This window comes from Dermacentor silvarum, chromosome 11 (assembly GCF_013339745.2).
Source record: "Dermacentor silvarum isolate Dsil-2018 chromosome 11, BIME_Dsil_1.4, whole genome shotgun sequence".
Lineage (NCBI taxonomy): Eukaryota > Metazoa > Arthropoda > Arachnida > Ixodida > Ixodidae > Dermacentor > Dermacentor silvarum.
The window spans coordinates 45,126,936-45,140,219 of NC_051164.1; the positions used below are offsets into that span (position 1 = coordinate 45,126,936).

Here is a 13,284-nt window from a genome sequence, read left to right on the forward strand (position 1 = left end):
AAAACGAAGTTGTTTATCCGTGCATGCCAACCTGCTTCATATAAAACAGGTGGATGTACAAAGTGAGAAGCGGGAAATGAGTGGGTTTTCTGTGTTGTTGTAGCCGACCAGTATTTAGTCTCTACTTTGAAATTTCATTAGGTTTGGAGAAGAAATACCGTGTACAGTCCTTTTATTTCGTCCAACATTGCAATAAAAAATGTTATGCAGTTCATGTGGACTAGACTGTTGGAAAGCTATGTCGACATGCAAACAGCAATATGGGCAGTTCTGCACTGTCAAACGTCGACGCACTGATGCCACAAAGACGAACGTGATGGTATATGTTTGTTGAAGCCATTTAAGTGCAACTAACACAAACAAAAAACACAGGCAACCATACGCTACGGACTCTTTGGTGTGAATTAAACATAGGTCTGACAGCGCAACAACACTGACCTCAAATTACTAGCGTCCTTTAGGCGATTCACGCCCGCTTACCACTTTTTACTGGAAGGCAGACGCAAGAATCGCAAAAAGGATGATTTTTTACAGCTCCTTCTATGTGAATGCACCTGTACTCCCCATTTTTCCCTTTCCAACCAACCAACACCGTCTTCACCCTTGCGGCCATTACTGCATCAACGTCTCAAAGTGTACATTCTCATAAATGGCTGTTTGCATGTCCGCATATCTTCCCAGTAGTACAAAGCATAAACGTAAACATAAGGTTACCTAGTAGTAGTTATTGGTTTGGAGCATAAAGAAACCTTTAAATGGGATTGCATTCTTAACGCTACAATATAAAAGTAATTTGGACGAAGAGCATTTAGTTTGATGACATTTACATAATTGCTTCACAAAACATTCCCTTCATAAACCTGTGCTTTCGACTTGGATAACGTTCTTTGTGTGTAAGCTACTCAGCAAGACAGCCGCAGCTGCAGCTACTATTAGTCACAATCAAGAGTCTCCAGGAAGGTTCTCAAAGAAAGCTATGCTTAAATAAAAAATGGCCGATGTTGGCATCACATTGTGATCCCTAAGCACAATAGCCCGACATAATAGATTCGATGCCATAGTTCAATAGGTAGCTACGTCTCTCTTGCAAACAACGTCCAGCAGTCTGAGACGATTAGCTGGTTCGTCGCTTCGCATAACAGTAATCATCATGGAAAAGGGAGAATACGAGCGCCTGGCAGTTCTACTTGCCTGCAGATGCTGAAATGAAATGCGCTAATGATTGTCAACCTTGTTACTGTCTTACTTGTGCATCAGGTCTTATAGCAGTCACTGGCGTATAAAGGTGACACTATGGAAATTTTTCCAACGATTTTAGACATGTGGACAAGTAAAAAATATTTCGTTTTAGTAATACTGTTTCTAGCTTTATTGTGGGTAAGCAGTTCAAGTATGTCATTATGTACCTTTGGTGCTGCGCTTCGCGCTACGGTGTATACGTCTTTTCGTACCAATAAAATGGACGACATATTTGTATGGTGTAGCTGAGAGGAGTTTATATAGTAGCACTGCATTTGAAGCATATATTTCGAGGAAATATCGCAAACTGAAATGCTGAAAATGTTATTTTTTAGAGAACAGTTAGGTGGGCCTAGAAAACACACTTCGGTGTGATAATCATGACACTAAATTTATCGCTTCAAATTTCACAACTATATATTTGTCTTTATAGGTACCATTCTTTCCTCTGAATATTTCATTAACGGAAGCCTTGTACTACATTCAAGAAAACTTATACAAAATGCGATTGCGTAAGTTTCGGTATCCAAGAGAGGGCGATCTAGGGTGAGTAATGAGCAGTCTAAGATATGAAGTGAGATGCAGTGTACGAACGTTTTTATCTTAGGAAAAATTGCAAATGTAAATCCAGAACTGACTTCAATGCATTCTGACAGTGTGATGTACTGGACAAGAAACGGATACAAATAGGACGATCGCTTGCCTGTTTGTGTTGCTTTTATTGCCTTACGCGCTGCCACAATAGAAGAAACTCCTAATGACTAATCCGTATTTCTTCGTTAAGCTATACTGACATAGAGTGTGTTTCGTTTTACACCAGTACGAAACCAGAATATAATTTAGAGAATATGGCATTGTTTAGCACTGTTAATGGGGCAATCAATAATATAAGTTTGACGACGAATAGAGAAGAGAAGCTGCTGTAGGCTTTTATGAATAATGCGCAGAGGCCATAGGAATTCTAAATGGGTGTGGCACATTCTGATATAGATGTGGTGAATGCTACAGAAATAGGTTCACGTGGTGTGGAACAACACGTTAGTGAGTTATCAAAAATTCTTGTCTATGGCTTGTAGATGAAACAATAAAAATAACACGTGCATCTCCAAAAAAGTTTGTTTGATAGGATCACGTCGGTTTAATAAATGCCTGTGTGAATTGCACTTAAATCTCATTTTCTTGCTTATAAAAAAAGAAACACAGTACTGTGGGTGAGGGACACAAGTTTCTATTTGTTTTGTTTATTATTTTCTTGAATATATCGCTTGCAGTTGTAAGGGCAGAGATGCTAGAAATTACTTGGCATTTCCCGCCAACGCTGCACGACCCGCACCAATTTGGGACTCGTTGTTGCGTGAACTTTAGCACAAAACACTTAGCGTTGTTCCATCGTGCCAAACCTCTGCCAACAGCTAAGACTTGTGAGCAATCTGTCGAGTATATTCTAACTGCAAGTAGGTGTTAATTTGAAGCTGCCTGGAGCGTTTTACAGAAGTCCCGATAAGTGCTTCCGAGGCGTTGTAGAATTCGCTGTAATGGCAGGTGGCGGTCTTAGATTGATAATATATCTATCATAAGGTAATTGTCCTTCTCAAATGCGTTCCGTGGTATTTGTAGCAGCTGAGGCTTTCTCCCCCATGAGTAGTTCACGTTTGGTTTTCTCAATAAAGTTATTTCTACTATTGTACATTCGTTGTCAAATGCTTAGGGTACACAGGTATGAAAAAAAAAATTGTCTTACTGAGGCATGTCATTTCTAACATGATTCATTGTTTAGTTTACACATGCTACTACGCAATGACAATGAGAATTCAAGGCAGGGTGCCAAGCTTCGTGGGATTCGGCTCTTCAGAAAATACTGTTCCACATACAAACGTTGCAGTTCATACAAACATTTTGGTTGACAAAAAAATTGCCCGCCAATCCATCCTGTGAAGGTGGTTGGAAAGCGAAGCTTTTTACGCCACCCTCACGGTGACTGCGGCGCATTTGATATTTCACACACTACAACGTAACTTTAACCATGGCCTTTATTATTATTTACTTCACAACAATGTTCACTACTGCTTTATGATCGGTGTGATATACACTACTAGACTACCCCATAGTGGGGTAGTCTAGAAAATGAACCGAAGCAGTTACTAGGCTGGAAGGGTTTCGAATGACGTCAACCCTCTTTCAAGCAGCTGCATAAGCTTTGCAACAGCTGCAATCTAATCTTACGGACCGCGCCGAGCCTGTTTCCGTTGTTTGCCTGATGCCCTTATCATCCATCATGTTGGCTCATCACTTTGAAGCTTGTTTTTGTGGTTTTTCTTGCGAAAACGAGTGCTTAGTTGAACGCTGAATGCCTGAATTCAAGTAAGCTATACTGCTATAGCTGCAATTGTTAGCGGTTCGTCGGGATCGTTTTTTGCTTACAACGACGGACACGACAGAACCCTTGGCTGGTAGAGGTACGAAGCTTCGCTTTAAAAAGCACTTTGAGGGGCACTTCTCAATTCATCCTTTCCCGTAATAATCTATCGGTGTGAGGGTTTTCTTAAGAATTCACCTGAGATAATTTTGGCAGCTCCAATGCGGCATTCATTCGAGTTCTCCTAGTGCTTTCAATCTATCTGAAAGTTTTCGTACAACTCATTTCGGATTATAAAAATGACAAGAACCCAGGTGCTTTTACATTCACGGAAAAAGTCTGCGTGCAGTCACAATCATGTGATATCAGAAAACCTAAGTTGAAGATCACATAAGGTACATTCGCGCTGAACTATAATTCAATGCAACAGTGCAACACAAATGTGAATTATCATTTACGAGCAACATGCAGTACCTTGCTAAGAAACTTCATGTTGCAACCTCGAACATTATCTAGCAAACTTGGTTTATAGTGAATCTGAGAGGTTACCGAGTTGTTTTTTCCTTAGCAACGAACAGTGCACGCCGTTAAGCTTATTACACAATTGACCGTAAGCGGCTGGGTGCGAATGCTTATCAGCCTACTGCTTTTGAAAGCACGTTTAAACATGGACAATGTTTGCAATGTTTATTTTGCAATCCTATTAGCTCATTGGTGTAAATAATAACTGATCGAAATCTGCAATTTTCTACCGCTAGACATAACTTTTGAAGCAATCGTGCTAACAAACCTATTGACTGTTTTGTATTTACGGTTTTCTGGTTTCATCTTGGTTATTCATGTAGATGGGACCACAGTCCAAGAGAACGTCGCACGTTTCAGAACTTCTATTGGACGAAAATTGGTAAGCATCCAAATTATAAGAAAGGTAAACATCTGCGAATAAGAGTGTAAGCTGACTATGGCATAATACTTGCAAGCAGTCCTATTTTAACTTACACAAAGAATAGTTCCAGACGTATCTCCACAAAACCCGCTATGCTTGCTTTGTGGCTATGGTATGCGTCTGCTAAGAACAGCCAAAGCACCCGTGTACATTGATTTACGTGCAAGGTAAAGAATCTCTGGATGTCCAAATTATTCAGAAGTCCCCCACTACGGCGTGTATAATTAGGTCATGGTTTTGGCACGTAAAGCCCCATATTTTTTTTCTATCTCCACAACAATGACCGAAGTTAGCTTGCAATTGACCGTGTTGAGCGCTGTAAATACATTTTCACGACGCTAAACGCTTACCGTCAGCATTTCTCCAGTGAAAAGCAAATAGGAAGCCTCTGTCAAATATATCACCAACACCCTATCCTTAAAGTTAGGGCACGTATACTCGGTAATGTCCTGGGGTGCCTAGACGCATTACTAGGATCTGATTCCCGAAATAAAAATGCGCTGGCAATGTAGATTCTTCGCATGTTTGCTAAGATGGCCTAAAGCCTTTAATTAACTTTGATATAACTCATTTCTGTTGAGTTTTAAATGTTTTCGGCTTGACAATGTTGCCAGGGAACGCGCGTATTTTGATAGGCTTGCATACTATTGCACGGCACACTTTTTTGTTCTGCAGAAATTTGGCGCAGAAGGAACAGTAAACAGCAATTTGCATTTACCTATTATTTAAGCTTTACAATGAAATATATCTGAAGAGGCAACACATTTTAAATGCCGAAGTCCCTCTAAAGGAAACAAAATACAATAGACATAAAACACCATTAAATTGAGTGCCCTACATGCAGATATCAAACAAGCACTACTGTACCGAGTCCTGAATACTTCACAGACTAATTACCTTCTAGTACGCAGCCGGAAAGCATTGAATTCCTCACATTTTGTCGGACATTGTAGATACATGCCTACGAAGTTGTGTAATCTTAAATAAAATAAAATCTAATATTTAATGAACGTTTCCGTGAGGGCACAGGCTGTAATCTATGCCTGTCAAATACCGCAAATGCGCTGATTCATGAACAGGTCTAAAACAAACAAAATGCGTTCCGACATTTCTAGGTTCGCCTTCACTTAGAAAGCGGTGTTATTGGTGCTTCTAAAGACAAAATAGAAACTGCACTATGCTTCGATTCGAGCTTGGTAAGACTCAACATCGCAGTTCAATGGAACGCCCGTAGTTGTGTCTAATACTTATCAGTTCCAGCTTAAATTTTTTAGACGGTCTGACAACTTCAACCGCACACTTTAGGTATTTGCTTCTTTCAGAAATTCCCTACGCACTCTTCGAATCTCCATTTTATCAGCAAGGACTTCCCCGGTAAGAATTCGAAAAGTCAGAAATTCTCTGTGTATTTTTGTGTTCGCGTATTGAATATGCAGGGTGTCTTTTTTTAGAAGGTCCAAAGTGTTTTTTTAATGGCCCGTGGCATTTAACACAAAGATGTCAATACAATGTGAAGGACTATCAGTAGGGAGCATTCACCAGAGGTCAAGTATAGTGATCAATGCTCCAGTACTTTGGCTTTCGTCCAACGCTTTTCTTTCATTGTGAACATGAATGCTTCATTGCTATTTAATCAACGTTGTTTTGTGACTACTGATATAGGGCAAGGTAGTCTTTATATATCTAAGGGGCTAGACCACGCATTTTATAAAAGAAACTCTAAACATTCACTAATGCCTTAAAATATTAATGCTCGAAAATGTATTGTTGAAACTACACTCTGCTGAGTGTAGTTCGACATGGCGCAAACATATAAAACCACGGGAAAACAACAAATTCAGCAAGTTCAATGAACATGTTGGAATCAACGATGAAATACATTCATTCATATATTTAAATGCTATAGGTCGGCATTTTCTGCCTACAAATTTTCTTTACGTTAAATCCAGCATTCAGTGCCCTGTAAGGTGCATGTGCCCTACGCCGTTCACAGCCGTGCCCAAATGCAAACAGGCGTTATCGCGGACACAGATTGTGATATGTCAACACAGAGATGTCAGTTGGGCGAAGGCAATCTCTAATGTTTGCCGAAACTCTAATGGTGGCAAGTGTATGCAAAAAGCGTGATACATAGTATCAATGCATTGAGAGCTTATGTGAGAGGAACACATACCCAATGGCTCAAAATTCGTAATGACATATATATATATATATATATATATATATATATATATATATAATCATTCTTCTTCACCGCACCTTGATAGGAAGCTGCATGCCTGCTCGCATAGTCCTCCTCTTCATGAGAGTACAGGCGCGGCATTTGCGTCCCTCCGATAGAAGCATCGTCCCGATGCGCAACTTAAGCATATGAGGGCGGTGTACAAAGGGCACAGAGTAACACACGCAAAACAAAAGCACAAAAAAACTGAAAATAACAAACGAAACTTAGTTAGACACGGCTTCATCCGCACCACATGCGCCATTTCGGGTAAGTTCTTGCGGCGACTGGAGCTACTGTAACTGTCAGAAACGACCTCATAGGTCACGTCGCTCCATGGCGTCGGATAACTCAGTACGGCCCAAAGTACAGTCTTAGCAGTTATTCGGAGAGTCTACGACGGCGTATGGGTATCCAAACCCATACTTTATCGCCAGCATTGTAGAGAACGGACCTGTGTCAAAGATCGTACCGTTTTGCATCTTGATCTTGGTGATAGCAAATACGTACGCGGGCAAGCTGTCTGGTTTCTTTGGCGCGCTGAGTAAATTCGGACAACGTCGGTAGGTATGTCGTCACACTCGTGCGGTAGCAGGGCATCCAACGTCGTCACGGCTTCGCGACCGTGGACCAAGCTGAAGGGTGTCATTCGAGTAGTTTCTTGTCAAGCGGTATTGTATGCGAAAATTACAGAACGCAAAATCTGATCCCAGTTCTTGTGTTCCACGTCGACGTACATGCTGAGCATGTGTGCGAGAGTCTTATTAAGGCGCTCGGTAAGTCCGTTGGTCTGGGGATGATATGACGTTGCTTTTCCCGTCCCTTGTACCACTTGTACAACCGAGTCAAGAAGTTCTGCAGTGATATATATATATATATATATATATATATATATATATATATATATATATAAACACCTAGCCCACCATGGTTTTCCCGCTGTTCAGTGGTGGCTCAGTATCTGAAACCGGAAAACTCACTCAAGCACCGTGAAAATCACGTGTTTGCCTTCTGATTCGAAAAACGAGGTTATAGCCGAAAGTACATTCGTTGTAGTCTAACCGTGACGCGTGTAAAACATTCTTGCTTCGTAGTGACACGTCCGCATATCTTCACTCTTTTTTAAATTCTGGAGCCGCTATTGCGTCGCATGCCCCCTTCGCATGGCACATCTGCGGTAGAGTGTCGTCTTATCTTAAACGATGGTGGTCCCTCGAGACTACAGAGTGCGCTGCATTAGGGGCGGCACATCACAGACACCCAGATGTTTATTTTTCCCATGTTTCCCCTTCCGCCACCGCAGAAACGACTTTTTCCCACGATTTGTCGAGGGTAAGGACAACGCCTCCTAGTCCATGACTCATCGCAGCCATTCCCTTGTTGTGCTCGGTCCATCTGTTAGTCCCTCGTATAAAAAAAGTGTGTTTCAGTTGTTCATATTCATTTTTATATTTTTACCTTACACTTTGTATGGAGCCACATGTCCTTTCCGCGTGACTTTCCCACATTTGGGAACGAACGTCTTGTGGATTCCCATTCACCGCGATGAAGACCGAAGCACCAGCAGAAACGTCCGTAAAGTAATAGTGTTTTCGTTGCTGTTAAACGTACGATCATTTTCTTTAACACATCTATAAACACACACACACACACACAAATATATATATATATATATCGAAATATCTGCTGCCAGATACCTACCCACCAGAGAATAGTGGCGAAGCCATGGTAGGCTACCTAAAACAAAGCCTCCCTTCAAGCGTAGAACGATGCTTTTGTGTAGCCGACGAGTGACACAAACCACAATTTCTGTTATTTCAGCTCATTCAACTATGGTGGCATCGGCAGTATAATTGCTCGAGAGCTGGCGCGTGGCTTCAGCTTAAAAGGTAACTATATATATATATATATATATATATATCTTTATTCACGTTATTCTGCTATAAATAGATCCCACCGGATAAATGTTCCACAATGGCACATACGCAGAAGAGGTAATTGTCAATGAACATGACAAAAAACATGCTTTTTTCCTGTTATATGCAGTATTAATCTTTTCATTTTTCAGTTTTACTCCCCATTACCAGTAATTATGCGCTAGTTTCTCTGTCCACAGCCGGGGCCGTAACTTACCATGAACGTGCAGTCCTAAGTAAACTTAACCATGGCCCGAGGCTTTGGTGGCAATACCATGGCCACCGGCCTGTGCGCTCCTACAAACTGACCCGACGGTTTGTGAGTCATAGTGAGTCATAAGAAGTGGACAAACTATGCTGTAACTGCTTCAGGCATGGACCTATTGATCAGTTTGCATAACTAAGCCAAATCTAGCAGACCTCTACGGTTACAAAGATTCGTGCTGTAAACTTTCCATTTCGTGCCTTTTTATTGCATCTGCTATTCGATAAAATGTTTAAGACCTCGTCCTTCAGTTTACGTCATCCCACACTCTTAGTCAATACCGGCTTACAACAGCGCATACAAGGCGGGAAATAGATCAAAATTTCGACGCTTAGGAATGCCTCACTGCAAGTGGCCTACTGCGTATGCGGCTCTTGCATATGCGGCAGCATATAAACGGCGCCATCCGTTGCAGAGTAGGGCCGCTTGGAAAATGGCACGCATAACCCAAATTTTTATGCGTTATTTCAAATCAAATCTGTCCGACTTACTAAGCAGCTCAAATATTATGCGGGTAAAGATTATGCGGCCCATTTGGCATTTCCTTATGAAAAAAATCATCTATTTATGGGTGCAGCCGAGATCAGTTATGCCCACGGTTTTAAACACATAGCACAGAACCGCATTATAGGAAATTGATAACACACAGCAAACAAGCATTGAAACGCACATTACACAAACATGGAAACACTGCGAAACGAACCCGGCACATCTTGTAAAAACGAAACACACTAACCACTACACCACATCAGCACGCTGGCGCAGAGGACTCCAATGTTGACCTCCGCGCATTTCCGCGGAGCTTCTCGGCGGGCGCTCCGGGCGGCGGCTGGGATGGGCTTCGTGTCTTTGGGTGGAAACACGTTGCTAGTGTTTCAACGTGCGAGCGCATCATTCAAAGTTTTCGTTTTTCACTGTCGCAATCCAGTGGGCCGGTACTCTGTAAATGTCCATCTAGTGGAGAAGTCCATTCCGGCTGCTGCTGAAGTACTGATTGGCTGAGCTTTGAGGACCAGGGAGAACACAAGCGCCCACAGCCATTTTTAAATACGAATCATTTCTTGGCGAACATTTGCTACTTTGACCATATCTATCTATCTATCTATCTATCTATCTATCTATCTATCTATCTATCTATCTATCTATCTATCTAGCCGCCTACGTCTTCATTAGCTTGGTATGTCGCTTCGTTAGCTTGGTATGTACCAAAATTGGCGTAGTATCACAACGTTATTTAACGAACCTAAATGATATGTCATGGTATGAATGTCATATGCGTGTCATGTAGGTGATGAAACAGCCGCCTAAAATCACATTTTCCCAGCGAAAGAAATCGTTAACACTTAAAACCACTGGAATGGGTTCGGACGTGGGCACTAAATGAAGGAAGCACTAAATGATTATGGTAGACCTCATAGTAATGAGCCTGACAAAGCGAAAACAAATCAACACTCAGAAACTACTCAAATGGGTTCTGACGTGGGTATTAAGTGAAGGAAACTCTAAAGTATGATGGTAGACGTCATTGTCATGACCATATCTCAGCAAAATGATTAAAACTCAAAAACCAACGGAATGGGTTCGGATGTGATACTAAGTGAAGGAAACACTAAATGATGATGGTAGAAGTCATAGTCATGAGCATGACTCAGCAAAAATGACAATGGCTCAGCAAAAAAGATGAACGCTCAAAAACCAATGGAATGGGTGCGGATGTGGTACTGAGTGAAGGAAACACTAAAGGATGCTGGTAGAAGTCATAGTCAAGAGCATGGCTCAACAAAAATGACATTGACTCATAGAAAAAAAACGATTTGCACTCAAAAACCAATGGATTCGAAAGTGGGCGCTAGTGGGTAATAGTTACACAAGTGGGCAATAGTTATTCGAGGCCAGTATAGTAGTGATTTTGCACGAAACGGATCTCAATGTTAACCGTAGACTTCAGAGGCTGCAAGATAACGATCCGGGGTCTTTTATATGACTACCCTCATTGTGGTGTGGATAGAAATCCAAACTCGACTTCACTTAATTGCACCTTGTTGGGGGAGAGAACCATTGTACACATTTTGTTCAACACCCTTGGGCTGCCCTGGTATACTTGACACGGGAACTATTGCTGTAGTGCACTGCATCACATTGATGTGCACACATTCTTTTCCTTTTTGTTTTAAATCTCGGCACTCCTGTTTCCTTTCATTCCCTTTATAAGCTTTCACCAGGTCGCTTGTATTTACACTGGTTATCCTGCCTGTCTTCCTATCTTTCTTCCTCCTTCCTCCAAGACCACGTGTCAGCATTATAAAGCTAGGGGTCGGTGATTTACTACAGAAAGCAGAACATTCTATATCACACACTTAACATGTGCATAACTCATAAGAGGTTGTGAACGACAAGCGAATGTGTTTGACCTTTCAAGCTACAGCATTGTATTTTAAACGTGTGAACACAGTGAGTACATATGTAGTGTTAATAAAGTAATCAAGCCATGAGAATAGAAGAACACAGGTAATGCTCTTAGCAAGCAACTAAAGCGAGCAAAATACGTTCAGTTGCGCTCTTCACGTTAGGCACAAAGACATTTCACATATACTTGGCCTCTTCGAAACTAACTCAATGTTGCTGGGCTGATGGTTTTTCACAGGCATATTTCTTCACACTTGCAGGTAATAGCTAGTTGGCCCACATTGTCACCTGGCACTAAGGGGCACTCATTCGTGTCGCTTACACTTACTGGCATTCATCTGCAGTTGCGTTCATTTACACTTTCCTAAACTAATTCAGTGACTTCCCACTATTGTGAGGTCAGCATAAATGAGTGAATGGGCTCTGGAATGCGTGTCTAACTGCAGTGATATTACAGCGCGTGTAAGTGCTTCAATGACATCGGCATGCGAGCAATATCGTAACCACTCGTCTTTCTGAGCCCCACCCCACTTTTGTGCAGGTAAATTATGAGCTTTTTCTTCGTGTGCCTCATCATAAGCATATGTTCTTTGCGCACTGCAATGAACAGCCAAGCTTCATATGTGTCTGCTTCAATCCACCAGAAGCATCCAGCGAACCCGTCGCCGCTATCCGTAGCGGCAGTACTCAGCGCTTGCGCAGCCCGTCTCTGGCGGTGCGTCTCGGACGCCCAAGTGGATAAGTGATACAAGAACGTGGACTTTACTCGTGTGTTCAGCTGGCTTCGAGAAAGGGCACACGAAATCCTGTGTCGACCAATGATCTATACTATGTTTTGCTGGATTCCGATTTGCCGCTGACCGAACCAGGCACTGGTGAAGCCAACGTTAATGCGGTGTCGTGCAGTGGCTTGTCCTGGAAGCACGGCGTAAGCAGCACTTGTGCGTGTGGTCTCATAATATCGCTGCTGTTCAAATGTTTCCTCCTGATTTCCTGCATTTGAGGGGATGTTGTGGTCTCTACATGCCTGGTAAAGCTTTTATGATAATGTGAAGCCGTATGCAATAGTTTTTATTGCGACAGCTATTATATGGACAGTCCAAGCGGATTTCTACCGTCGGCGTCGCCGTCATCGTCGCCGTGAACTTCTGTATAAACTGCAAGGGCGATAAACACGTCGCTGCGCACCGTATGCTGCATGTGCGAGTGAAAGCGCGCGAGGGACACGCGCTTTCACGAAGAGCAAGCGCACGATGGAGAGCAAACGCAATGTCTTCCGTTGGGCAAAATGCCGTGAGGGGATGGGAGGAAGGGAGGGGAGGCGATGTTTAGCTGCGGCACCAAATGCGTATCTTGCGACAGGGCGCAAGGGGAACTCGCGACTCAATCTCCATCGCGAAAGGTGGAAAGCGGGAAGGCAGCGCAGAAGGGAGGGAGTGTGGCTTCTACTCTCCCAGCAACTGCTTATTTGCACCTTGCGCGGCTGCGGGCTGTCGCGCGCACTGTATCTTGAATGCGATCTCCGCACGGCTCATACCTTTGTATCCGCTGTACTTTCGCCGCTCAGTTTCCCTGAAGCGCTTCGAGCGAAGTACCTTCGCTCGTTGTCGCCGCGCTTGCTCACGCCAGCACTTTGACAGTAGTTATCTGCGGTCGTCGAGTGTAATCTATTCATGTTTGCTTGTGTGCGCTCACATCATGCTTGTTAATTCAGTTAGTAAGCGAATGTGTCTAAGTTTATGCAGCCGATAAAACTACTCTCCTTACACCGTGTAGCTGCCTACTAATTTGCTATCGCAATTGATGCTTCGCCTTTCGGCCGAAACTTAGACTTTTGTCTTGCATATAGTGTTTTATCATTCACCATGTTTCCAGCTTGCGCCACTCTTGTAAACGACGCCGTCGGCGCTGTGATGAAAATTCTGGACGTCTTCA

At 42.6% G+C, this 13,284-nt stretch overlaps 2 protein-coding genes across 4 annotated transcripts in view; one reads left to right on the top strand and one right to left on the bottom strand.

Moving 5' to 3' along the window:
• LOC119432548 (neprilysin-4-like) overlaps positions 1-13,284 on the bottom strand; it is an 811,607-nt gene that overhangs the window by 432,797 nt on the left and 365,526 nt on the right. The gene's annotated exons all lie outside the window — the stretch shown is intronic.
• LOC125941613 (neprilysin-4-like) overlaps positions 1-13,284 on the top strand; it is a 100,852-nt gene that overhangs the window by 29,745 nt on the left and 57,823 nt on the right. For all 3 annotated transcript variants that reach the window (XM_049659294.1, XM_049659295.1, XM_049659296.1), the window contains exons 5-8: positions 1,673-1,785; positions 4,441-4,499; positions 5,864-5,915; positions 8,584-8,651. In XM_049659294.1, the coding sequence (XP_049515251.1) occupies positions 1,673-1,785; positions 4,441-4,499; positions 5,864-5,915; positions 8,584-8,651 (292 nt within the window). The remainder of the gene's footprint in view (positions 1-1,672; positions 1,786-4,440; positions 4,500-5,863; positions 5,916-8,583; positions 8,652-13,284) is intronic.